This window comes from Lontra canadensis, unplaced genomic scaffold, assembly GCF_010015895.1.
Source record: "Lontra canadensis isolate GAN:19392208 unplaced genomic scaffold, GSC_riverotter_1.0 scaffold116, whole genome shotgun sequence".
NCBI lineage: Eukaryota > Metazoa > Chordata > Mammalia > Carnivora > Mustelidae > Lontra > Lontra canadensis.
The window spans coordinates 3,260,413-3,286,544 of record NW_022631110.1 but is presented as its reverse complement, the minus strand read 5'-3'; the positions used below and the strand labels follow the sequence as shown (position 1 = coordinate 3,286,544).

Sequence of the window (26,132 nt, the reverse complement as noted above, 5' to 3'; positions counted from 1 at the left end):
GTGCCGCATCGGGCTCCCTGCTCAGCAGGGAGCCTGCTTCCTCCTCTCTCTCTGCCTGCTTCTCTGCCTGCTTGTGATCTCTGTCTGTCAAATAAAGAAATAAAATCTTTAAAAAAATAAAATAAAAAAAAATTAACTTTGAGTGATCATGTTAGTTGGCATCCAGGCCGGAAAATCAGAATCACCCCACTTATTTTTACAGAGAGAATTTAATAGAAAGAACTGTTAATTGGGCCTGGGTTATCTGCCTGGGGCTTGAGGGGAGCACAAGAAAGGGTAGAATCGGAACCTTTCAGGAGGGGATTACTGGGTTGGAACAGGTAATGGGGGGCGTGGCAAGATGAAGCTGGTTCTGAAAGTATGAGAGGGCAGAAAAGCTAGAAACTGGAGCCAAGCCCTGCTACTGGAGCCAACTGAGGGTCCAAAGGGAAGCTCCCACAGAGGAACAGCAGCTGATGGGGAGCCAATAACTTCTCCTTCCTTGTAGGTAAGCCTGAGCAGCCTCCATGGTGGTCTCGGGCTCTCTAGCGCCCCCTGGTGGCAGAGCCCAACAGGAAGCTGCGGCAAAGCAGAAATGTTTGCAGAGTCCCCAGCGCTGCCTAATAAACAAGGCCTCTCCCTTCACTATTCACAGCAGTACAAGCCTGGGAGGGGAGATTGTGTCACTGGAAGTTCCGTCCCCCAGGCTCTGGGATTTCCTAACAGTGCAGCAAGCGCCCGTGAGCCTGTCTTGCCCAACCCTGCAGCCAGCCAAACACTTCTCTACCAGGCTTTCGGCTTCAAAGACCAAAGCCATCACTTGTGCCCTACTGATCTGTTGAGCCCATGGACCCAACCCAATTTATATTGAGCCTAAGTGAGTCTGACTTTTTTAAAAATGAAAATAAAATTCTTTTCTTCAGTCTCACCAGCTATATTTGAAGGGTCCAACAGTTACCTGTGGCTAGTGACTACCACACTCAACTGCACAGAACATTGTCATTATTGTGGAACTTTCTGTGGGAGGCACCTGGGTGGCTCAGTCCATGAAGCGACTGATGGTCGATTTTAGCTGAGGTTATGATTATGATCTCAGTCTCAGGGTCATGGAATCGAGCCCCAGGTCAGGCTCCACACCAGTGTGGAGCGTGCTTGTCGCTCTCCCTCCCCGCACTTGTGCACTCACTTTTTCCCTAAATCAATAAATCAATCTTTAAAAAAAAAAAAACATTCTGTGGGGCAGAGCTTTTCAAATGGTCACTGGAAGGAAAAATGCTAAAAGACATTGGATCTTCAAGAGGAAGATGTAGTAGGTAACGTCCCCAATTTTTTTTTAAACCAACAAGTCCTTCATTTTCATCGATTAAGATCCTGGAAACCTGCTTTGGTTGCGTGATCTTGAGATAGGCACTTCTCTGGGTATCCATGTTCTCTGTCACGCCTTGGCCACCGTCCTCTGCAAGTTCACTGTTTGTTATAAACCACATATAGTGTCTGTTGCTCTTGCTTTCCTCAGCCTTGGTTGCAAGAAAAAACTACGAGTTCACTCCTAGAACCCTGATTGACCTCCTTGCCCCCATCTCTGCAGTCCCTTCTCCTTCGAGGGCTGCATCTGATCCCCACCTTCCCTATGGCCCTCTCTGGTGGCTTGTGACCCACAGGAGAAAGTCCACAGCCAGAGCCTTCATACACTGCTTGCCATTCTGGCTGGCCCCAGGTCGCCACCTCCTTAATTTTCAATTCTTAACTCCCTGCCCTGTGTGAGACTTTACTTGTGGTTCCCAGAACTCGCTCTGGACTTCACACCCTTGTGCCTCTGCTCGGGCTCTTCCCTTGACCTGAGAGTCCTCCCATCCCTTTATCTACTTCTTTGACCTTCACAGCAAGAGGCAAGTTCATGGGCAGCACCATCTGCCACTTATTGTGGATTTGCCTCCACGTTCATGGTGTGGCCATGCTTTACTCGCTCGCTCCTGCCCAGTGATGGCCCACGGCGGAGGCACGAGAACACATGGGAGTCCTCCAGCGGCAGCTTTTGGTCCGGAGCTCCCCAGCGGCCCAGCTGAACGGTCGGTCAGAGCTGCTCTTCTGAGACCGCCTCCCAACTTGTTCGTCCTCCCTCCTTTCCCACGTGCCACATCGGCACTGAGGTTGCCGCTCTTTGTCCTTTGTCCATGTATGATGGGTAAAGAGGTCCTTCACTCTTTGTCTGTCATAGACGTCTCCCCAGTAAATCTCTCGTACGTCTGATCCTGCCTCGGCATTTACCTCTCAGAGAACCGAGCTGATCCAGATAGAGCTTTTCCCGACCAGAAACAGGCAGAGCCCAGCACATCTTCCATCCGTGTTCTCGGCCCCCGCTGCTCCAGGGCCTACTGGACTTTCCCACCATCGCCCTCTTGTCTCTGTCCTCCCCTGGGCGGCTCCTCGAGGTCGGGCACTGTGTTTCTCACCTTCTGTGTTTCCCCTCACCTGGCGCGCCCTACTGTGTGCTTGTTGCTTCGGGGCCCATTTATCCTTCGAGGAACTGAGCAATCTTCTGTCGACATGACTAGTAGCAAAGGAAGGCACGTGGCATGTCTCTGATCAGAGACCGGGCACGACTGCATCATTGATGCCTGAGAGCAGGCTCCATCCGTGGTTAGTGGGAGGGTTAAAGTCCACGCACTTGTTTACTAATGGTCCACTTAGATTTGTGAACAGCAGGGTGCCCACGATCTTTATTTTTTTTCCCCATAGGCACTCTGCAGTACATGGCACCTGAGATTATCGATCAGGGACCTCGCGGGTACGGTGCCCCAGCAGATATCTGGTCCCTGGGCTGCACCATCATCGAGATGGCCACCAGCAGGCCTCCGTTCCATGAGCTCGGCGAACCGCAGGCAGCAATGTTCAAAGTAAGACATGTTTGCTGATTGAGGTTGCTGGTGTTGGGGAAATAACAAGCCAAAAGAAAATCTGCCACTCCAGAACCCTCTCCACGAAGGAGAGAAAACAGTGCTGTCACTGAGTAAGCATTATAGCAGGATGTGACAGCTAAGACAGAAAGGATGTGTCCTCTTCAGCCCAGCAGTGCTGCCCTTTACACCTGTGTTTGCAAAGGGAATGAGGACTAGTCTTCCCGTGCGCAGACTGGAGAGCGCCACGGGTCACGCTAGTGTGTCCGGGGAGGAGGGGGGAAACCTGGCAATTGGGATGACTGTTTGCATTAGCTAATTGGCTTTACCCAAAGGAAAAATAAAGTTCTCCAACCTTTAAGACAGGAGAGGTAGTTTTGGGGCACCTGGATGGCTCAGTCAGTTAAGCATCTGTCTTCGGCTCAGGTCATGATCCCAGGCTCCTGGGTTTGAGCCCCGTGTCGTCCGGCTCCCTGCTCCGCGGGGAGCCTGCTTCTCTGCCTGCCCCTCCCCCTGTGCACATGCATCTCGGACCCATCTCCCTCTGCTCCTTTCTGATAAATAGGTAAAATCTTTGGGAAAAAAAAGGAGGTAGTTTTGGAGCAAGTCATTACTTTAGTTAGGCTCTTCCCTTCGCACTGAAACTGGGAGATGGGGATGTCTCTTCCTTGATGTTGGCATTTCCAGGAGTTGGCCCCAGGTCCTTGAAAAAGACATTCTTGGCAAGAGGTTTATTCAGCTTTTAGAAAGATTCACATGCCTCTCACAGAGACCAAGAACTTGAAATTACACGTTTTTTAAAGTAAGTGTTCTAAGAAAAGAGGGGGGTCTCCCCTTATTTTCACCAGGGAGGACGTGGCCTCTTACTTTGAATGCGTGTTTGCCCTTAAACTGGACAAGGCTCAAAGGCCACATGAGTCTGTGTTTGTGTCTGGGTTTCTCACTGGGTTTTGAAGACGTGGGACTTTGGATAGCAGATAGTGTGCACTACGTCGTTCTAAAAGCCCTCCCAGAGCTGGCATGCAGGGCACGCACAGTCTCAACAGGACCCTGAACTGCAGAGCTGGGGGACAGCAGTGACCTTCCCCGTCCTTTGCATTGGGCCGGGACGGGGCCAGCTGCGGTTTGGGAGGATCGAACCCGCGGCGGCGTGATGGAGAGTGGCCGGTGCTGAGGGAACCGGCAGGGCCCGAGCAGGGCGCAGTGAGGACACCCGTCGGCCCGGGGAGGCTGGGGTGAGGGTGAGGCGTCTCTGAGCCACCACCGCCGGGAGCTGGAAGAGGCGACAACTGAGCTACTGCAGGTTTCTGGGGGAGGGGGACCCTGGCAGCAGCTCGAGTGAAGCCGGGAGAAAACCAATGTCTGTAGTCTGAGGGCACCGGGTTTGTGGCCCCCGGAGTGACAGCAGAGCACCTCTGGAGGCAAGCCGCTCCTTTCTTCTCGGGGCTCCTGAGAATTTCTGTCTCTGGCCCCCTCGGGCCGTTCCCTTCCTGCCCCTCAGGGGAGGGGCGCCCCCTGTCGTGTGTCCTGCATCTCCCATCTGGGAGATATTCCATCTGGCGTTCCGTGTTCTCAAAATGTAACACTCGACCTAAAAACTTGTATTTGATGGTGGCCAGAACAGTTAACGTGAGCTCTGCCCCCTTAATAAGCCCGAAAGCGCGCACCGCGGGTCTGCCGGGTCCAGGGCCGGAGTCCAGAACAGTGTTCTCTCCGCTACTGTCCTCTTGTTGAGCCGAAACCCTGTGGCCCGCGCTCAGTCACTCCCCACTCCCCCGCCTCCAAGCCCAGACTCTGGAGCCTCCTTCCCTGCTGGTGTCAGGGCTCCAAGAGGACAAGGTCAGAAGCCCCAAGACCTCTTATGGCCTAAGCTCTGAAACTCCTCTGATGCCACTTTCCCTGAGACCTGCTGGGCACGGCCAAGGCCAAGTCCCGGGCAGCCAGGCGGGCACGTCGGTGACGGCGGTCTTGGCCGGCCCCTCGAGCATGGCGGGGTGGCAGGAGGAACTCGGTATTGAAGGCTTGTGCAGCTGGGTGTGCTGAGGCCTCACAGTCACATCGCTCACCTCTCCCTTCAATGCAGGTGGGGATGTTTAAGATCCACCCTGAGATTCCAGAAGCCCTTTCCCCAGACGCCAGAGCCTTCATTTTATCCTGTTTTGAGCCTGACCCCCACAAACGTGCCACTGCGGCCGAGCTGCTCCAAGCGGGCTTCTTAAGGCAGGTGAACAAGGGCAAGAAGAACCGAATTGCTTTCAAGCCGGCAGGTGAGGTGTTACCCGGACAGCCGGGGACAGGGCTGCCGGGCGTCCCGGGGTACGGCGATGCCCGGGCTCCTCCGTCACTGAGCACACCGAGCTCCGGCGTGGCGCCCGTTGCTGGGAAGAGTGGCAGGGACGGGAGCAGCGGCTGTGGGAGTTGTCCCACCCCAGCCCGCGAATGGCCCTTGATTTCCTGACAGGTGCAGGGAGCCCCTCAAGTGACAGCAGTACACCCCCTTGGTAAAGTTCTTCCTTTGGGATTGTGCCGAGGAGGGAGGCGCAGAGGTTGCCCTGGCTGGGGTTTGGGGTCTTCCCTGCGTGCAGGGCCTGGCCTCCCCCCGACCCCGTGCTGCCCCCCGACCTTGATTAAGGAGCGCATCGGGGGAGTTTGCCTGTAGCAGCTGTCCCCCAGGCCACAGAAGCCAGGGGACCCCTTCTAGGGCAGTGAGTCCTACCCAAGAATGACATAAAAATGGTCTTTGCCAAGGAAGCTGTTTGGTTTCTGCCTGGTATGCGTGGAGTCAGAAGCCAGGACACAGAGGCTCAGCATCTTACTCCCAGTGTGGCTCGCTGTGTCAGCGTTTCCCGTGGGCGGCCTGGAAATGCAGCCTTGCGCCTATTTCAGACCCGCTGAAGTGGAGCCTCCATTTCAGGGACCCCTGGGTGATGGACTGGACTGGCCCATTAGAGCAGCACAGACTTAGCCGGCCCCTGCATGGGTCACCTGGCCTGAGGGGCTGAGACCCCCACCCCCGCCTCCCTGTCTCTCTCCCCCTACAGAGAGTCCCCGGGGCACCGCCCTAGCCCTGCCCATGCCCGGGGAGCCCGTGGGCAGCAGCAGCAGTGAGCATGGCTCTGTCTCCCCGGACTCTGATGCCCAGCTGGATATCTTCTTTGAGAAGGCCCGGGCACCTAAGCACCGGCTCAGCCACCTGCTCAGGTACGGCCCACCCCTTCTCTCCACTCTGGGCCTCGGGGGGTGGGGGTGCTTGCATTTACCAGAGGCCAAATACCTCCCAGGTCAAAACCAGACAGCCACCAAGGGCTTTGGCTTGCTTTCTGCGCCATCAATAGGCCAAGGGTGCCCGCAAGGAAGGCAGTGGGCTGAACATTCACTGCTGCCACTTACATAACTCTCCCTCCTCCCTCCCCCCTCCCTCCCCCTGCTACCTTCCTCCACACTTCTTCTTATCTCCTATCCCCTTTGCCTCTCCTCCCATCATCCCCTTAATTGTCCCCTTATTCTCTCCCCCTTCTCCCCCCTCCTCCCCACCCCTCCTTTTTCCTCCCTTTCCCAAAACTGGTGCTCCTCGGGTTAGAAAAAAAACACCGCATCTCTCTTCCATCGGACTACAGTTTCACCTTGGTAGGGACAGCGGGGGAACCCCCCCTTGGCCCTTCCCCCGTGGCATCCAACCCTTGAGACTTTGTCCTGGGACGCACACAATTGTCGCCTGTGTTTGTCCGCAGTGTTCCTGATGAGAGCTCAGCCTCGTCCCCAGAGGACAGGGACCCGGGCCTCTTCCTGCTGCGAAAGGACAGCGAGCGCCGTGCCATCCTGTACAAAATCCTCTGGGAGGAGCAGAACCAAGTGGCTTCCAACCTGCAGGAGTGCGTGGCGCAGGTAGGGCCAGGTCAGGGGAGAAGCTAATCCCGCCCCCTCTGCCCCGGGCCAGGTCCTGGAACAGGTCCCCATGGCACCGAGGCTCCTGCTACCCTGGAACGTTTGCGCAGTCCCAGTAATGACCATAAGTATTTCCCAACGACCTTCCCTCTTCCAACAAGACAAAAGAAAATAGGAAGGGAAAAAAAAAAAAAAAAAAAGACTCCCCGAAGCCTGAATTTGCAGAACACTGCAGTGGACTCAGGCACGGATGGAGCGATGCTGCCCCCTGGTGGAAAACAAGCCAAATGCAGCACAAAGCTCAGGGGTTCCTTGCTTTTGCCCTTCATTCCTGTGAATCCCCCGTTTTGAAATCCCAGCTGCGGGACAGAGTTGTCCTCAGAAGCTGGGAGAGCGGTTGCTTTGTGGAGAAAGGTTATGGATCAGAGTATCTGCATTTTGACTAACTTTGGAAGCGGGAAGTTCTTTTTTAGGAAGAGGCCATTTGCCCTTCTATGAACTAGGCCTTCCAACAAGGAGGGGCGGGGCAGTTGCACAGGGTTCGACGGGAGGACGGACCCATTCCCAGAGGGGTTTAGTGTGTGTGTGTGTGTGTGTGTGTGTGTGTGTCTCCCAGGGAGGAGGGGAGCCACCTGCAAAACAATAGGGAATTCCAGAAACAGACCCCTTCTCACCTGGGTGCCCACATAATACTTGTTGGAAACCCGCTCCCTCTCTAACTTAATGAAAGTGACTTTGGTGGGGGGTGGGGCGGCGAGCAGAGTTCGGAAGACTTGCATCTCTCGGTTGGCCACATCAAGCAAATAATTGGGATCCTGAGGGACTTCATCCGCTCCCCGGAGCACAGAGTGATGGCCTCCACGATATCAAAGCTGAAGGCGGACCTGGACTTTGACAGCTCGTCCATCAGTCAGATTCATCTGGTACTGTTTGGATTTCAGGACGCTGTAAGTGTTCTGTCTGGCCCTAGAGAACGTGCTAGAAGTCAGGAAGCCCACTGAAGTGGCTCAAAGCGAGGACCACTGAGTTCAGTTACCATTTTCTGCCATAGTTCCTGTTTCATCTAACCTGCTTACACCTAAACCCTTAGTTTCAGGAGTTCCTTCTGAACATAGAGTAGGCACGTACAGGTGAACGAGAGCAGAAGCGCGGGACTTCGAGGACTCGGGGGCAGGTGGCATCTGCCAGCTGAGGTGGTGCGGGGTTTAAGCTTACGTGTCTGTGCAAACAGATGTGAGTTGTGGCTGGCCTGCCCCCGTGTCTGGTCCAGCTCTGTGTCCCACGCCCCAGCGAAGAGCCCGACCTTTCAGAGGTGCTCAGGAAACGCTCCTGGAATAAACAGTGAAGAGGCCCGGGGTGGGAGATGCCATCCCCGCCCGGCCCCCGGACCCAGCACGACTCAGGGGCAGCTTGCAAGAAGGCTCTGTCTGGAAGAGACAGGAAGTCAGGCAGAAACACAGAGCAGTGTGGTTGACATTTTATTTCAGAGTAGAAGTTAGTTAGAATGAGTAAGAACTCCTCTTTCTTACAAGGACCACGGACCAGAAATCTGGATTTTTGTGATTTGCAGGTAAATAAGATTTTGAGGAACCACCTAATTAGGCCCCACTGGATGTTTGCGATGGACAATATCATCCGGCGAGCCGTGCAGGCCGCGGTCACCATCCTCATCCCAGGTAAGTGCTGCCTGTTGGGTCAAGGTCAGGCCCAGCCTATGGAAGAGACCACCAGTATCCTCTGCGGTCAGCAGTTGTTTTCTCCGTCCCACCTGGGCTGTATACTTCCCTGCAATTCAGTAAATGCTAAGAACTTCCGGATCCCTACTTAGGTGCCCTCCCGGCATTGCCAAGGAGCCCGCGTGGAGACGGAGCTTGTGATCTGAGAGAGGGAGCCGGGGCCTGAGGGCCAGGGTCCGGCAGGCCGCCCTCTCACATGCTCAGAACGCAGACGGAGGCTTGAGTTAGTGGCTCCATCTCCTGGCAGACTCCTCCTGTGGTGGCTCAGGCGGTTGTACTCTCATTTGTGAAATGTCAGAGCCACGGAAGGCCCAGGTCTGCTTTCCTGTGCTGACTTCATCCCTGGGAGGGAGGCTCTGAGAGCGGCTTCTGTTGACGCTGCTGCTTGCTCTCTGGACTCGGCTCCCTCCCTGTCCCCGCCGCTTCCCCCAGGAGCTTGTTAGGCCCCTTGACTTCATTACGCCCCACTCCAAGCAGGCGCCCCACTCCAAGCAGGCGCCTTTCTTTAGTAGGAAGAATCCAGGCCCGGTAGGAAGCCTGGTTGTACCTTTTAAAGACTGTCCTTGCATGATTTAACATCAGCCTCCGTTTGGTCCTCTATAAGCTGGGGGTGATCATCTTTTCACCGCAGAGAACGGAGCAAAGCCGTGTCCTCCCCATTGGTAACGCCAGCTGTCCCCTGATGGAGCGCCACACCAGCCGGGCCGGCCTCCGAGCGGTCTCGTGTGCTGGCGCCGGACATAAGCGACACTGTGCCCTGGCCTTGCCTAACCGTGCTCCTCTCTCTCCCATCCTCTGGCAGAGCTCCGGGCCCACTTTGAGCCTGTGTCGGAGACCGAAGGGGTGGATAAGGACATGGACGAGGCAGAAGAGGACTATCCCCAGGCAGACCCGCCCGGCCGGCAGGCACCTGTGGCGATCAGAGGGAGCAGCCCCCCTTCGGCGGGTGCCCCCCAGCCCCAGCAGCTCCAGCACCAGCACCTGAGCCTCCAGCTGGGCGAGCTCAGACAGGAGACCAACAGGTGGGCAGGGGTGGGACGATCACCGGAGCCAGTGAGGGAATCTGTGGCCTTGCTGAGGGTCCCCCCTCTCCCCAAGAGAGCTGGTCTCTCTAATTCACTTCCTGGCACGTAGTAGGCGTTGTTAAAATGTTAAATGAATGAAAGGATTGTCATTTGCTCTGGGCAATCACATCCTGGGTGGACTTACGAAAACCCAACCCACAGGCAGAGCAGACTAGACAGTGCTGGTTCCAGAGGCTGCCTTGTGGCCCGCTCACGGCTCGCGCTGCGGAACACGGAACAGGGAGACGCGGCGCCGGGTGTGCGTGTCGCGGAAGGAACGTTGTGTACGCGCTGGCGAGCTCTGAAGCAGGACCTTAGGCAGATCTAATCCTTTCTTTTGAGAGCGATCTAGAGTGTTTGTTTTAATTTTTGAGAGACATGGAGTTTAAACTAAAAGGTAGAGGGGGGCAAAATTTTGAAAGCTTTTAAGGTATGACAAATGCAGAAGTTGATGGACTTTGCCCGGCAGGGTTTCGAATCCGCCCGTGTATGAACGGTCACCTGCAGGCTCAGTGGTTCTTCCCCGGCACGGCTGCCGGTCCCTCTGCCACCTTCCGCTCTCAGTAGGACTAACAGCCGGCAGCGGCCGCGGGTGGCCGCCACACGCGTCCTTCCTCCACGGCCGCCGGGCCCTAGCTCACGGACACGCCGGCTGCTGTGGTGTCTCCCGCCCCGGGGCGGTGGTGCCTGGGGGCCCCGGCTCGGTCCTGACTGTGGGAGACCCGCGCCTGCGAAGCGCTTAGCAGTCCCGGGTTCCGTCAGTGTCCGCAGGTGTAGTCCCCCTGCTGGCGTCCTCCTTCTGCCGGGCTGCCAGCTCCTTGGCTTCCCCCTCTGAGGGGGAAGGAGCCCGAGCGCGCCTTCCAGCGACTTGATGAGACTCAGGGAGCCAAGCTGTCAGCACCAGCTCCTCCTGGCAGTTTACTGGTCACCCTCAGGTCATCTGGTTCATGATCCGTTTTGAGACAAAATATGCCCGAGCCCTGAGTGCTGGTCTTTGTTTTCAAGGGGAGGAAACGTAAGGGAGGGGCCCAGGTATAGGCTGAAACCAGACTGTTGGCATTGTGTGATTTGGTTTTCTTTGCCCCAATCTCTTAAGGTTCATCCTATGTTTGAGCTGAACTGAATGGCACTAGGCTCTGAGTAATGGCTTTCTTGTTTCCTCAACCAGACTTTTAGAACACCTAGTTCAGAAAGAGAGAGAGTACCAGAATCTTCTCCGGCAAACCCTAGAGCAGAAAACTCGAGAACTGTATCATCTTCAGTTACAGTTCAGGCCTACTGGTGAGTAAGTTTTCACTTGCTTGGACTTGTGTGTGAGACCACGTGAAATGTGGCTAATGTTCTAGTCAGCCTTGCCACAGTTACTGCTTTACTAGAGAATAACTGTATGTTCTGGAATACTCCTCAGTAACAGAAAAACTGGCACATTCAGAAACGTGCGTGAATCACACATGCATTATGCTCCGTGAACGCCGACTGAAAGGGCTACACACCGAGTCCCTCGTTACAGAATACGGACGCAATTCTCCGTTCAAGGCAAAATTCGAGGGACAGAAAGCATCACAATGGCGGGGCGGGGGGGGGGGGGACGGTAAAAGGCTGCAAGAACTTCTGGGGGCGATGGAAATGTGTCATCCAGATGGTTACAGGACTCATCGAAGTTCACAGCACTGCATACCTAAAAGGTGACTGCAGAAATGAAACCTCAGTAAACCTAATTCATTTCATGCCACTTAAAAAAGAGTCGCAGGCAGCCACCTCTTGGGATGTGGGAGGGGCGAGCGCGGACACCACATCTCAGTACTGAATTCCACGCCCTCATTTGATTTCCAGCGTAGCTAAGGATGGGACTTCTTATAAAAGGCATTTTAAAAACTGGAATAAGCATTTAAAGTAGTACACATAGGAGAGCCTGGGTGGCTCAGTGGTGAAGTGTCTGCCTTTGGCTCAGGTCATGATCCCTGGGTCCTGGGATCGAGCCCCACTTCAGGCTCCCTGCTCGGTGGAAAGCCTGCTTCTCCCTCCCCCACTCTCCCTGTGTGTTCCTGCTCTCACTGTCTGTGTCAAATAAATAAAATCTTAAAAAAAAAAAAAAAAGTGGTAGACACAGAGCCTGTCCAGTTCCCAAGTAACATTACCCTTACCTGTGGTCCCTTTAATCTCTGAACAGTGAATCCAGGAACTGCACACCGTGGATTAGAGCAGCTCAGACAGGTTTAATTCATAACCTTTCAAATCACGCTTCTGCTGTGTGTAATAGTTTATTCCATTCAACTTGTTACTTTTGAAGAGTTTTACTGTTAAACATTAATATACAACAAAACAAATTTCTCATCATCACAGATACTACAGAGAACCCAGCATCCCCTCCTGGGTCTCAGGGGCAAAGAACTGATCCAGAGCTCGTAGACTGGTTACAACTGCAAGGAGCAGATGAGAGTACAATAGAGAAGGTAAATGTGCGACAAAGAAAACATTCCTATGCCGTTATTACAAAGCAGCTTAGCTCTTCTGTATCTGGTGTACGTTACAGATTGTTGAAGAGGGCTACACCCTGTCTGATATTCTTAACGACATCACTAAGGAAGATCTAAGACACCTTCGGCTACGGTAAGAATGGCTTCAAAACACTGTAATAGAAAATGACTTTTTTTCCTGTGATTGTGCTTTTTAAATCAGTAGAAAGCAAAGTGGCGCTCACTTTCCCCACTCAATGAAATTAATTTCCTTTCTTATCTGGGGCTTAGTCAGAAAACCAGCTACCCAACTTCCCCTCTAGCTCTGGAGTTTTGTTCAGGTAAAGCTGGATACCAGTCAGAGGAACGTGAAACCCCAGAACTCCCGCCTCGCAGCAGTCCTCTGCCCTCCGAGCTCTCCCCAGCCCTTCTTTCCTCAGCCGGCCCTGCACCCAGCCACCCGGCCCTCCCGTACATGCCTCTGAGGCCATGTGTCACTCCTACTGGAGCCCAAAGACAAGGGGACAGAGCTCTATTTAAGTCAGGAACGCATTTTGGCTATCTAGACAAGTCTTGGATTGTACACTGTAGCTTTTGACATAAGGGCTCCTACTGGGTGGTATGGCTCTGAACCTCTCTTTTCTTGCGACTCTAAAGCAGACTCTTGGTTCTTTCCCAGTGGTGGTCTCCTCTGCAGGCTCTGGACAGCAGTCTCCCAGTACCGAAGAAGGGCTCAGCGGTCCCCGGCCTCCCAAGATGAGGCTGAACCAGTTGGCTAGGCCAGGGGACAGAGGGCGCCGAGAGCGGACATCTTTGTTGTTAAAAAGTTGGTAACATACACATGAATTCCATGGAGTTTACACAAGGAAAACCTCATTATTTAAGAACTTGAAGTTTTAGAGAATTACTGACTTTGGATTGTTTTTTTAAACCTCTTATCAACATGTTTTAAAGGTGAGTAGAACTTTATGTATTGGGAGAACAGTGAATGAACTCTAATTTTGACATCCCAGAATATTACAGAATTCTCTAAAATTTCCACGTAGCTGTGCTGGAAAACTCCGTACACCCTATAGCACTGACTGGAAAGGTGAAGCAGGTGTTTAAAGTAACAGGGTGGGATGGGCATCACTGTTTTAGACCACAGTTTACTGTAAACTGGCATTGTACTTAAGATAAAAATTAAGAATACGCCTTGTATTTAATGTTTGATATGAATGTAAATAGAAAACCATTAAGAAAATAGGTTTGTATTTAATGTATAAATGAAGAAAACTAAATTATTTGGCCTTTGAAATGATCAGGAAGTGGTCTTATTTAAAAATGGTGTCGTTGGGGCACCCAGCTGGCTCGGTCAGTGGAGCGTGTGACTCTTGGTCTCTGGGTCATGAGTTGGAGCCCCAAGCTGGGTGTAGAGCTAACTTAAAAATAAAATCTTTGAAAAAGTAAAAATGGAGTTGTCCTTCTGCCCCCTGCCTGGAGGTAATAAATAACGTGTTTGAGAGCGGACGGTCACCGAGCCGCGGCTGCAGCCCCGATGCTGCTGAGGGTGAGGAGCGGAGCGCTCGCTGTTCGGGGAGGCGCAGAAGGTCCAGGGAGTGCTCCCGCGCCCCTCAAGGGTAGGAATGGCTTTAGACTTAGTTGTATATTATTTAGCAGAGGCTTTTCAGTTATTAAAAGAAATAGAACCATTTCAAGGAAATCTGAAATCTAAAATAACCTTACATAACATTCACACTAAGTACTTAAGTGTGCAATAACAGCTTTTAATGCAACACTGTACAAAACACATGCACTTACTATCTTAACCTACATTGTTCTTCCGGGGTTTTCTTCCTTAACAAAGTTGAGAACAGAGTCCCTTACAGATGGAGCCCAAGAGCCCCCTGAAGGTGTAGCCGTCCGTCACGTACGCTCGCCCCTTAACTGATGGACTTAAACTTGATCCACTGATTGGCACCCCGAACTTCAAAAGGCGGATCGCTGCTGTAAATGTGATAGCCTAGCTCTTCCAAAGGTGGTTCAGGATCAGCAGTGGCAAACTGGGCAGCATCCTCAATTTCCTTCCTCACTTCAACATCAATTTCCTAAAAATCAGATTATGGTTCAAGAGGCTTTTAAATAACCAACCGCTTAGGACACCAACTAGTTCTACTCGGAACCTGTTGCTAGTAGGGAACCAGAACTCTTCTAGGCCTGGAAGTACTAACAGTTGCTATTTTTGAAGAAGTGTTTATAACGGCAATGATCACAGGAATATTATGGAGCCCCACTGGGAACACTGATGGATACCTGAAGTCTATTTTTAGGAACACAGAACTGTGCTGCTGGGTTTCAAGGTTAAGCAAATAGGACTGCTTCATATCCTGCTGACACCACAATCCATCCTTTCCCACTGACCGAGGCAGCTCCCCCAGGAACGGCAGCTTTCTGGGTGCAGAAACACTGGTTGAGCCTACCTTTAATTCTTCAACACTGGCCAGATTGCTGTTCACCATTCTATCCTTGAGCAGCATGATAGGGTCACTCTTACTTCTTACTTCCTGAATCTCTTCTCGGGTACGGTAACTACAAGAAGGCAAACAAGTAGGTCAGAACAGTTGTCTCTGCCACAGAGCTCTCCCCGGGGACATGATGCCATCATGTTCCCAAAATACAAGAACGCTGCCTCTAACATTCTAGTATCTTTCATAGAAAACTCTGCCCTGGCAATTCCTCGGGCTTCTCAGGCATTCTGACAACAGAGCTCAAGCTTGTATCTGCTGCTCGCATCGAGATGTAGGATATGAAGAAACTGGTAGAGCTGCATTATGTGCCATTTAGGTGGGTGGCAAGAACTGCAGACTGGAAGGTGACAGAATGCCAAGTAGGAGACACGGTTAGGAGCCCAGAAAAGTGGGGCCAGCGAAAACTTGGGACAGTAGGTTTTCTAATTTCTGATTCTAGAATACAACTGACCCTTGAACAGAGCGCCAACCCCTGCCATGGACACAGTTGAAAATCTACCACTTTGAGTCCCGAAAAACAACTTACTAATAACAATTAATAGACATTATGTATGTTACATGTGTTATACGCTGTATTCTTAAGCCAGAAGTGTGAGAGAAAATACCAAATAGTAATGTCTTTATTGAAAATCCCTAAGATGGACCCGCGTGGTTCAAACTTGTGTTGTTCAAGGCTCAACTGTACATCCCTGTCCTACATCTTTGAAACCTGTTATTTCAAGTAACACTAAAAGGAAGGATTCTGTTTTCCTGAAAACACCAAGTGTTATTTTTCCACATAAGTTGCTCTTTGAAACATTTTCCCTTCGAACTCCAGTCTACTCCCAGGCCTGACAGGGCAGGCTTACTCGGACTAAATCCACTTCTTCTATTTGTCACACTCTGGGACGGCAGCATTACATTCCAGAGTTACTAAGTGCCGAGTTCAACTATCTTCCTAGTGTAACCGACTCTGTTTTGACTGATCTATTTCAACTTACTGAATGCCCCTTGTTGCCAGGTGGCCTCGCCCCATACCAGCCAGGTTTTCAAATTCTGGCTCTATGGTGGGATAACGCCTACAAAAGCTACATGCCCCGAAACATATATACTCTATGCCATCAACCTGTTCTGTGCAACGATTTCTCTCTACAGTTTCTTAAAGCAACGTCTATCCCCAACGTGGGACTTGAATTCACAAATCCGAGAGGCCCGTGCTCTACCCCGAGCTGGCCAGGTGCCCCTCTCGCAGTTTATTGCTGCTCATGTTAACATGTGCAGATTACAGATTCTAGGGATTTTCAGAATGCTTCCAGGGAAAGAGTCGAACAACTAATCAACACCAACTACTTCACTGCATGAAGCCCCCTGGTGTCTGGCTTCCAAAGCAAATGCTGAAATGCTTTGCTTTTTCATCTGAGTAGCACCATGCGAGGCCCACCCACTCGGGACCCCACACAGATTTCCCATGACCATACCTGACGCCAGGGTCGCTCATGCTGTGTCCGTGATAACGGTAGGTCTGTAGCTCCATCAGTATGGGCCCCTAAAACAGAACCCAGTGGAGACTGAGACAATGGGCATAGCACATCCTTCCAGAGTCAAAGATGTTCTCTTATCAGATTCTTTATCAGTTGGCTGAGTTGTCAAGAACTTCCTCTTAGCTAATACCTATGTATTCCATGTTTCATCCTTCTCATTAAGAATCAAAAAGGCTGGGGCACCTGGGTGGCTCAGTGGGTTAAGCCTCTGCCTTCTGCTCAGGTCATGATCTCAGGGTCCTGGGATCAAGCCCCGAATTGGGCTCTCTGCTCAGCGGAAAGCCTGCTTTCCCCACTCCCTCTGCCTGCCTCTCTACCTGTGATCTCTATCAGGTAAATAAATAAAATCTTTAAAAAAAAAAATCAAAAAAGCATCCAGCATGTTACAGAGCTCACTGATCTTAAATTTTCCTCAGCATTGCCTCTGATAAATAATAATCCTATAAAACAGCTGAGATTTAATACAGAAAAACCTATTAGAAAGCAGGTATGTCACCAAGGGAGGGCATAGTTTTTATCTTCAAGATCAATAAAGCTACTTTTTCCCCCTCAGTCAGAGGAAATGATCTACAAGCATTTGGAGCCTTCTTAAAAAGCTAGAGAAAAATACTAACACAATCTCGCAGAATACATCTAAAAGCAAACCTCTAAGTGTGCTGGAAAGTGCAGGACAGGCGAACTAAAGCTAGGTTGGGTAGGTCAATCTCTACCTCATGTACCCTCGGAGGGGCCAACACCCCAACCTCCCGCACAGGTCTGGCTAGCGTGTGACAAAGTTGATTCTCACTGACAACATCTGGGTAGCAGCCCTGTGATGCTGCCGGCCAGCCCGACCACCAAGACTGCGTCCTCTGGTTATACCACCCCCGTCTTCCAGAAGACATCTTTGAACACTGAGGGGAGAGGGGAGATCTAGGATCCCTGGGGCAGTTTGGTGTAGTAGTTGAGGGACGGGGAGGCCCTGCTCTCAGTCCAAGTGCCTGGGATCCAAACCAGGCTGTCACATATAGTAACTTCGTACCCTTAACTGGTCTGTGCCTTAGGTTACTCTTTTATAGGTGAGGGGACCTAACTCAAGGACTGTGCTGATTAACACAGAAGTGCTTACTGTGTCGTCTGACACCTGTCAATCCCTCACTGTTACCTCTTTTTCTGTTCTCTGTCATCCAGGAGGTACTGGAAAACACAGAGGGTTGGGCTTAAAGGGGTTTCGAAACGCTCCCCTAATTCCAAAATCAGGCTGTGAATGAACACAGAAATAAATTTATAATAATAAACCAGTGATCTTGTTTCCATGTACGTCTGTACCCTGCACGTTCTTTCAGGAACTGGGGAAGACGGGAATGATACTCACTGCCCAAGCCCCAGCCCTCTAGTCTGGGGAGTCCCAGTGTAGATTCCTGAGCTCACTGCCACCTCCGACATACTCGGTTTCATTCCATTCTCCTCGCGTGCAACCCCTCTCCATCTCCCTTCCTCCTCCACCCCCCACTCCCCACATGCATCACTGCTAGCCCAGTCTTACCACACAGGGCATGTCTCGGAAAGGTAAACCCCAGGGACGTGCTTCCTAGGCTGTGAACGCCAAGTGAACTAGCTCTGATGGTACCTGAGCCAACTTCACTGTGTCCTCTCCCTCCACTACTTTACCTGAAAGGTCAAGATTCTCAGGACTGAAAAAACAAGACTAAGATGACACACTTTAACCCTCATATTTAACTTAAGGAAGACAAGCTTACACTGAATGCTTCTCATCCAAGCAAAGTTCTGTGCTAAGCGCTGTGAGGGTCGCCAATCTGCTCAGTCAAGGGGCTTATGATTAATGGGGAGGAGGAGTGGAGGGCGGAGGCACAGAATTAAACCACAAGGCATAATGCTGAAGGAGCGCTCAAAGGAGAGAGCCACGCCAAATGCGGGCATCAAGGGATGCTTCCCAAGAGATGAGCTACCAAGACCATGGTGTTTACTAAAGGACCCAATTCGCTGGCCTCTGCTTCTACCTTATACACACCTCAATTGCCAGCCACCCCTGATGAGCTGTAAGAGACACACGGGAGGCATTCTTTTAATTTTGAGGTAAATGTCAACAGAAATCTCTGACCCGGAGGCCTGAGAGAAAATCTTACCTTTCCAGATCTACAGTAGGCAGCTGCAAACCTTGTTGCCTCCCGGACACACAAGATGTCCATTCCATCTACCTGTTCAGACACAGGAAAGGGCAAAGCATAAACCAAACGCATCAGACCATTTTCACTTTACAGGACCCGTCCATGCGCTGAGAACAGAGAACTCTGCGATCTGTCTGAGGCGGTCAAGGACCCACAAAGGGGTGGCCCTGGCCTCACACCAGGTGTCCTCACCCTCAGCCCAGGGATGAAGTCGCCTCTCTTGTAGTAGTCCGTGCTGGCCGCTGCTCTCTCAACAGATGTTCCCATTCCATAGCGGTTATTCTCACAGATGAAAATACACGGCAGTTTCCACAAAGCTGCCATGTTGTAAGCTTCAAATATCTGACCCTGGAAGTGTGGATAAGAAGTTCAAGTGGTTTTATCTGGCTATTTTTCTCTAGACTACTATGTCATCCCCAACAACCGCTGCTCTCCCTAGCATGAAAGCTTTCCCCAAAAATGGAGAGTTTCTCCTTCCACAACAGAGCTTTTAAGGCAAAGGAGTGTGTGTGTGTGATGGGGGGTGGGGAAGACATGACAAGCATCATCTCTTTTTGCAAACAAAGTGACAAACCAAACACCACCACTTGTTTTGGTGGGGCCAAGCAGTGGGGCCAAGGCAGTGGTACAGAATATGTTAGGAAGAGACCAACATGCAAAACTTTGTGGCTACCTCCTGCTATGCTTTACTGTAACTGGGTAAGAGCGAGCAGCCGTCTGAGAACCCGCCTTCGGAGCAGGGCCTCAGTGTTGTCCATGGCCTGGTGAGGACTCAGAGCGTGACAGGAAAAGTACGAGCCGAGGCTCAGAAACCACGAGAGGAGTCTGATGATGCCACGGCATCCAAGAGAGGTCTGCACATTACAGGACTGGCATAACAGCTAGTCTGCCCTGGGTGAAAATGTAAAAAGGTCCTTCACCCGCAGACCGTTTGTGAAGCCCTGAGGCAGAGGCAGAGGAGAGCGCCTCCGCGGGGAGCCGGCGCGGGGAGCCGGCACGAAGCGCTTGTGCCACACGCCAACAAAGGAAACCTGTAATGCGGCCATAAAAACCTATAATGTGGCCATAAACCCCACTTCTGGCCTGCCCTGAACGGCTACTTCAACTGCTAAGCAACAGACTCCTTGTCCACCCATGGAACTAGGACTACACAATAGTTTGGAAACAAAACTACAAGGGTTACTGCCAAGTCAAGAGATACGTACTCACCTGATTAGCAGCACCGTCGCCATATAAAGTCAGACAGACCTCATCCTTTCCATTATACTTACAGGCCAGAGCAATCCCCGCTCCCAAGGGCACCTAGTATTGAGGACAACCAAGAAAAGAACCACAGACATCCATGAGAGGAGAAAGTAATGCTCCGAATTTTAAGCCCTAGCCAGAATTTAAGAGATGACACTGTCATCACAAACTCCCCACACTCTCCCTACCCCTAACTACCCTACCGCCAGTATTGCAATCAAACTGGTACAGCAACATGAATAATTCTACCTTAACCATTAAACAGTAACACGTCTATAAAGATTCAACTACTGAAGAGCCAAAGTACGAAACCTAGGTCTGTCTTTTTTTTTTTTTTAACATACAGCAGCAGCACATTACAAAGGCAAACAATTTTATAATTTTACGCCATTCTTCGTTTCCTTGCAATTTTTTTTTAATTCTAGTTAACACATAGCGTTACCGCTGGTTTCAGGAGAATTTAGTGATTCGTCACTCACACAGCCTGAAGTTACAGGCTGTAACTTCATTATTCAGTAACTGAGGAGAACAAAGAGGATGGACTGTATGACCACAAAAGCTGGACTGATTACTGACATGGCCCCTAAGATCCTGATCGCCTGCCTTTCCTCCTCAGATACCTGCACCCACAGTCTATAGCAGGGGGAGGAAGGGCTAAGTGGATGTAACAAAGCAATTAACGTGCTTAAATATAAACGAAAAGGTGACAGGATAGGCCACTGCTAGGGGTTCTTGCTTATGTATAAAACGTTAAAAATTACCTAAAAAGAAGAATTTTAAATCACTGTCCAAATCTATTATTAACTGATCAAATGGTAAGCTCTGAATCAACAGGTCCTTTAAAATACACCCAGCACCCAAAGTACTAAAATATGTGAAAGAGAAGCTCTCCCAGGTAGGACACGTTAAGACATCGTCCAGGGCCAAATCTAGGAAAGCGGGCAATCCTCGTCCTCCGCGCGGATCACCTGAGCTCCGACGATGCCGTTGCCCCCATAGAAGTTCTTGGCGTACATGTGCATCGATCCTCCTTTCCCTTTAGCACAGCCTCCTCTTCGTCCTACAAAATGGCAGCACGTGCACATACACATCAACGCAAATATACAAGGGAAAACCACACCCCAAGTATTTACTTAAGAGGCTCAACCACTGGAACTCACAGGCTAATTCAATTCTATAAGCACCCTTCCCTCTATGCAAACACAGATTCCACCCTTATGTCCTGGTCCTTTCAGGAAGGTCGATCCAGTCCCATGTCCTTGAGTTTTCCAGCTCGCTAACCACTGAGTTTCCTTTAGATGGTAGCATCACGGTACCCTGGACTTTTTTTTTTTTTTTTGCCAGCTACATCTTCCAAGTTCTCCCGCACTGGTACACTGAACAGTTCAAGAATCAAGGGGGGTAACAAAGGGAATAGTAAAAAGATTCCTAGAATTTAAACTGCATACAATGAAATGCTCCTACTCTCAATTTTCTTTCTATGACTGCTAATTTCTACTGGTGTGCTTGAGTGACAAACAGTATTCTAATTTTATAAAGCTAACATTTTTAGACTTACTAAACATTCACCTGAGGGGCCAGGTGACCTCAAAAATAGTTTGCTAAAAAGCACAACAGATATATCAGAGCCCCACAAGGTAGAGCGGCTTTTATTTCATACTCAAAAAGGTTTTAATGTTAAGCTGTAACAGCATCTTAATATGAGAAATCTGCACTTATTTCACTAATTTCCCCTTTTTGAAAATCAATAGCAAACCTGTAAGCTCTGCGAGAATTTCTCGGACAGAAAGCCCACGAGTGAAGGTAAAGCCATGAGCCCGATAGGCTGTGATAAGATGGTCTGTAGGATTTATGCCAGCCTCCAGGCCCACACAACAAGCTTCCTACATTAAAGGAAAAAGCAGTTAATGAGTCAGTAACATACACATTTCTAGATAAAAATCCCTAGCCTATTATGAAAATTTGGCCCAGTAGAACTCTTAATAACCACAACAGGAGCTCCATTTTTTTTTTAAAGATTTTTAAATTTGACAGACAGATCACAAGTAGGCAGAGAAGCAGGTGGGGCGGGGGGCGGGGAGCAGGCTCCCCGCTGAGCAGAGAGCCTGACACGGGGCTTGATCCCAAGACTCCGAGACCACAACCCGAGCCGAAGGCAGAGGCCTTAACCCACTGAGCCATCCAGGCACCCCAGGAGCTCCATTTTTCATCAGAAACAGAACAGAGTGAAAAGTTAAGCCAGAAGCTACCAACTGGAAATCCACAGATTTACTATTTCAAGCCGGTACAGTGATTTGGAAAAAAATTCCTGAATAAGATGTCAACAATACTGGGAGAATTTCATATGAAAACTGAAACTGGAGCGCCTGGGTGGCTCAGTGGGTTAAGCCTCTGCCTTCTGCTCAGGTCATGATCTCAGGGTCCTGGGATCCAGCCCTGCATTGGGCTCTCTGCTCATCAGGGAGGCTGCTTCCCACCCCACCCCTGCTGCCTGCCTCTCTGCCTACCTGTGAGCGCTCTGTCAAATAAATAAAATCTTTTAAAAATAAAGAAAAATAAATAAAATTGAAACTTCTGTTATCTCTTGAAGAACCAAAACCAGGAAGCATTAACCCCAGATTTCCATATGACACCACCTGGCTAGAACTAAGTGATGGTGTCTCCGGGTGGGCGGGGCCTGCCCACTACAGTCCACGAGCAGTCCCGCCTTCTTCACTAATCTATTCCACCCAGCTCGTCCCCACAGGCATTTGAATTTGTAACCCTTGGCCTAAACCAGAAAAACAAAACACAAAGGGAAAACCCTTTCGCCCACAAGCATATGCACTACAGGTGATCACAAAGCCATCAAGGCGCTGGACACCAGCAGCGGGATGTGTGTGTGATTTCCTCAGCATGAGCTTTGGAGCCGGCCTCGCAAGCTCGTCTGTGTTCTGACAGGCTGGCCTCAAATCCTTCAGATGCATAAGGCGGGGTGAAAAACTACAAACCATGCTTAACTGCAATTGTAACTACAAACCATACTTAAAACTCCTACATCTAACATGGTTTTACTACAAAACCACCACTCACCTGACCATCACACAAGTGACAGAAACCACGAATAATCTTCTGCTTGTACAGCTGATCTGCCTTTAACTCCATCCGGCGGACCGTCTGCATCATCCTGTAGTACTTAAGCCCGTCCTCCCTGGTGAGCACTGTGGTGACAGGAGGTCCCTCCTCCAGCCGGTGAAGATCGCATTTCTGAAATGGAATCAGTTAACTTCCAGTTACTACAATGTAAACAAGGACAACCCACTATAAGATCTATTATCTCACTGCGATAATATTTAACTCAAAAACCAGAAGAGGAGCACAAAAAAAATGCCGCACATTGCTTCTGACTCCTTAAATCATAAAGCTCATTCTGCAAGAGGATCGAGTTTAGAGGAAAGAAATCGAAGATGACTCCCCCCGCCCCAATCCATGGGAGTCAAATGAGTTATAGAGGCTGAAAGACAAACTTCCAAAGAAACCTTTTTTTTCTAAGATTTTATTTATTTGAAAGTGAGCACAAAGAGGAGCAGCAGCAGCAGGAAAGGAAGAAGCAGACTCTCCACTGAGCAGAGAGCCTGATGCAGGCCTTGTGGACCTGTGGAAAAATTACTAACACAAAGCAAAACACCTCTTACCTTAATTTCAAATGTAGCATCATTTGCAAAATTACGGGAGGCCACGAGCACTCTGCTTGCCTTGAAAGACCAAAATATACAAATATATCAGCACATTTTATTGTCAGGTATTTTTGAAAGTCATTCTTATTATTTATCAGTTATCAGGATGCAGTCCTGGATTTTTCATAAGCCCCAACATATTCACGAGTGTATCCTCCACTCTCTTTACTTTGTTGGGATCTTGCCTTTAAAATGAATCCATGCTCTGGCCAATGAAACATGATCATACCCACTTCAGAAGTTAACAGTAGAAAGAGAAAGGAGGCAAAAATCAAACCCATCCCCTTGGCCATTTTGTTTCCAAAGAAATTACAGTGAAAACAGAATGAAGTTAATGGCCAAAGTGAAGAGACTAGATAACCTGTGGGCTTTGTTTATTTCTGCTATTTGCAGTCATAACCAGACAATGAACAAGCCAAAACTTTACTTTCAGAATGATTCTTCATATAAAACTATGATCCAATTCCCATTTCAGGTAAACCACTATCCTATGTATATGGCTCCACAAGAAACATATTTTAAACCACTCAAAGTATGAGATACAAGCCTCAGGAGGGAGAGATGTTCTCTGCAACCAGCACTCCATTCTTGCTGTTTGCGTGGCTGTTACTGCTTGGGTGGTAAAAAGCGGGGAAATGTTTCTTTTCGGCTTTTTCAACTGAATATATCTGCTTACAACAGAAGTACTCTACGTGATGGCTAAGGTCCAGATTAGACCACATACATTTAAGCAATTACTATTACTGTATTATTTTAACCACATTCTGCCACATTTTCAAACACTGATATGTAAATTGACATGACTTCTTTCCATGGAGACCTGAAGCACATTCTTCAGATCCCACAAAAAGTACAACTGAAGTTGTAGTCCACTCTTGCTTTTATCCAGTTAACAAATTATTGTAACTCAAAATTCATTTCTATTTGATTTGGGTGGTATTATATGACTTTTGAAGAGGCCAAAGTTTTACTGTGATGAAGTGCAATTTGCATTTCATGCCAATGCACTGCTGGAAGAATGGAAAACACAAGCAAGAGCATGTAGAGCAGCCGAGCAAATGAGCCTCTGGTATTAATGACTTCTCTCTGTTCCTAGGGACACAGGGTGACAGTAATTTGAAAACGCACACACCAGTTTTTCTTCTACTGTAGAACACCACCAATTCTATCGAAGTTTTTCTTTTCTACTGCAGCCCTTCAAATTTAACCTGATTCAGAACTAAGACGCTCACATAAAGTTGAAAACATGTTTCCATTACTTACATTCAACTAAAAAGTGAAGATGTGAAGATTAAATAGCCTAGAGCCTGGCACACATTAAGAGCTCAAGAAAGGCTGGATGTATCTTGTGATATACAGAAATAAAACTGAAATGCGCTTATCTTTCAGATGGATCTAGTTGCAATTAAATGCTAGTAACGGATGAACCAAATTGTTTTGTAGTTTTTTCAGTCAAAGGGGTTCCCCGAAGAGTATACTTCCTACTTTTCAATGATCTCTGCGCATTCTAGGCAGAACTGCCCCAAAACCCTGGGAGTTACTAGAACTTGAAGCGCAAGTCAAGCTTGGCTGCTAGTTGTACCCAGTAATACTACCTCCCCACACCAAGAGATCAAAATGCTTGAAGGCATTAGGCGCATCTAAAAGCTAGAGCCATAAATAGTGCTAACCTTCCACCCTCCCAAGCAGCACTGCTGTTTTCTTTAGCTACTTTTACCCTAAGCCTGTGTGTTTAAGGGGGAGGGCGGTTTCCTCTAGGTTCTGCCTGACTGGTCTTGAAGTGACTGCCAAGAAAAACCCAACGTTGAGGAACGAGGGGGAGGTGGTTTCTAGTGAGCATGACCCGGACTTAACCCTCCAGAGCTGGGGGCAGGTGTTCCACAAATGTATACCCAACTGGGCACCGAAATACCACTGAACACAGATGGACCCGGCACTATTTGGAAAGGTTAACGTACGCGTCACGCGTTTCAGCTTCACGACAACCCCACGAGATGAACACTCGTAGTATCTCCTCTTCAGAGAGAAGGAAACCGAGCACGGGAGATTTAAAACAAAAACAAAAACCTGCCCAAGGTTACAGGGCTCGTAAATGGTGAGGCTGGTGTTTGAACGCGACTGGTCTCGGGATTTCACGCTCTTAACATACTACACAGCCTCTCAATCAAGAAGAATGTAACTAGGAAGATTTAAAATGAGTGGGCAAGATCAACTGGAGACTCAGGGATGCCCAAGGCCCCCTTTTCTATCCGCAGTAAAAGAACAGACACTTCTGGAGCACACCTACTTTAGCCGGTGCCGGCAGCCACGGCTGACCTCCCCGCGGACCTCGTAGAGCTCCCCTCCCCCACTTCGCTGCCGAAGGGCCGGGCAGCCGCTGGTCCCGGGGCCGGGAGCGTACTGCCAGGCACGAAGGCAAAACAAAAGGCCCGTGGCCCTCCGGCCGCTCCGCAGCACCCTCGGCGGCGCCACACCAAGCGCCCCCAGACCCGGGCCGTCCTCCAGCGTCCTCCGGGATCCGGCCCCGCCTCGACCCCGCTCGCGCCCTACCCTACCCACGCTGCCTCACCGGCTTCTGGGCGATGCCCAACACGCGAGAGACAGCGGCGAGCATCTTCCTCATGGATAGCCGGCAGTGGCGGCGGCGGCGGCGGCGGCAACGACTCCCAGCGACTCAAGCAGCGGGACCCCAAAAACTCCAAGTCTCCTTCAGGCGCCCGGAGCGGACGCCACGCCTAAGCCGCAGCACGACGAGACGCACGGAAACACGTCATGCGCCGCGCCGGGCCGCAGGCCAACCAGGAGGGTTCCTAGGGTGTGCCCCGCCCACCAAAAAGGCCCGCGGCCGCTCAGTGGGTGTCGGCGCCAGAGAGGGAGGGGGCTGGGAGCTCCTTCCGTCACCACGCCGCGGAAGGGTGAAGAAGCGTAACGCGTCGGCCTGGGAAAGTGAAGCCCCGCC

The 26,132-nt window shown here is 50.3% G+C and overlaps 2 protein-coding genes across 2 annotated transcripts in view; one reads left to right on the top strand and one right to left on the bottom strand.

Moving 5' to 3' along the window:
- The window catches only part of MAP3K15 (mitogen-activated protein kinase kinase kinase 15), a 117,650-nt gene extending 104,459 nt beyond the window's left edge, over positions 1 to 13,191 (top strand). Inside the window, exons 19-29 of the mRNA XM_032840732.1 lie at positions 2,719 to 2,876; positions 4,960 to 5,143; positions 5,918 to 6,077; positions 6,608 to 6,761; positions 7,523 to 7,708; positions 8,332 to 8,437; positions 9,300 to 9,519; positions 10,730 to 10,842; positions 11,905 to 12,014; positions 12,095 to 12,171; positions 12,697 to 13,191. Coding sequence (XP_032696623.1) covers positions 2,719 to 2,876; positions 4,960 to 5,143; positions 5,918 to 6,077; positions 6,608 to 6,761; positions 7,523 to 7,708; positions 8,332 to 8,437; positions 9,300 to 9,519; positions 10,730 to 10,842; positions 11,905 to 12,014; positions 12,095 to 12,171; positions 12,697 to 12,796 — 1,568 coding nt within the window. The 3' untranslated portion in view covers positions 12,797 to 13,191. The remainder of the gene's footprint in view (positions 1 to 2,718; positions 2,877 to 4,959; positions 5,144 to 5,917; positions 6,078 to 6,607; positions 6,762 to 7,522; positions 7,709 to 8,331; positions 8,438 to 9,299; positions 9,520 to 10,729; positions 10,843 to 11,904; positions 12,015 to 12,094; positions 12,172 to 12,696) is intronic.
- A 571-nt stretch (positions 13,192 to 13,762) lies between these two features.
- PDHA1 (pyruvate dehydrogenase E1 subunit alpha 1) lies at positions 13,763 to 25,921 on the bottom strand. The gene is made up of 11 exons (XM_032840733.1): positions 25,743 to 25,921; positions 23,132 to 23,191; positions 22,530 to 22,703; positions 21,214 to 21,340; positions 20,426 to 20,517; positions 19,422 to 19,514; positions 18,405 to 18,560; positions 18,171 to 18,242; positions 15,982 to 16,049; positions 14,477 to 14,585; positions 13,763 to 14,104 (listed from the first exon to the last, which is right to left on the bottom strand). The coding sequence occupies exons 1-11, from the start codon at positions 25,794 to 25,796 to the stop codon at positions 13,940 to 13,942; spliced, it is 1,170 nt and encodes a 389-aa protein (XP_032696624.1). The 5' UTR covers positions 25,797 to 25,921; the 3' UTR covers positions 13,763 to 13,939.
- Positions 25,922 to 26,132: the final 211 nt, after the last annotated feature.

Bases quoted from the DNA above. Each gene is read 5' to 3' on its own strand.
- PDHA1 (XM_032840733.1), bottom strand. From the start codon at position 25,796: ATGAGGAAGATGCTCGCCGCTGTCTCTCGCGTGTTGGGCATCGCCCAG. The intron at 23,192-25,742 runs GTGAGGCAGCGT...TGGTCTTTCAAG, and splicing joins TGGGCATCGCCCAGAAGCCG to GCAAGCAGAGTGCTCGTGGC. The intron at 14,586-15,981 runs GTATGGTCATGG...GCCTTCTTGTAG, and splicing joins ATGAGCGACCCTGGCGTCAG to TTACCGTACCCGAGAAGAGA.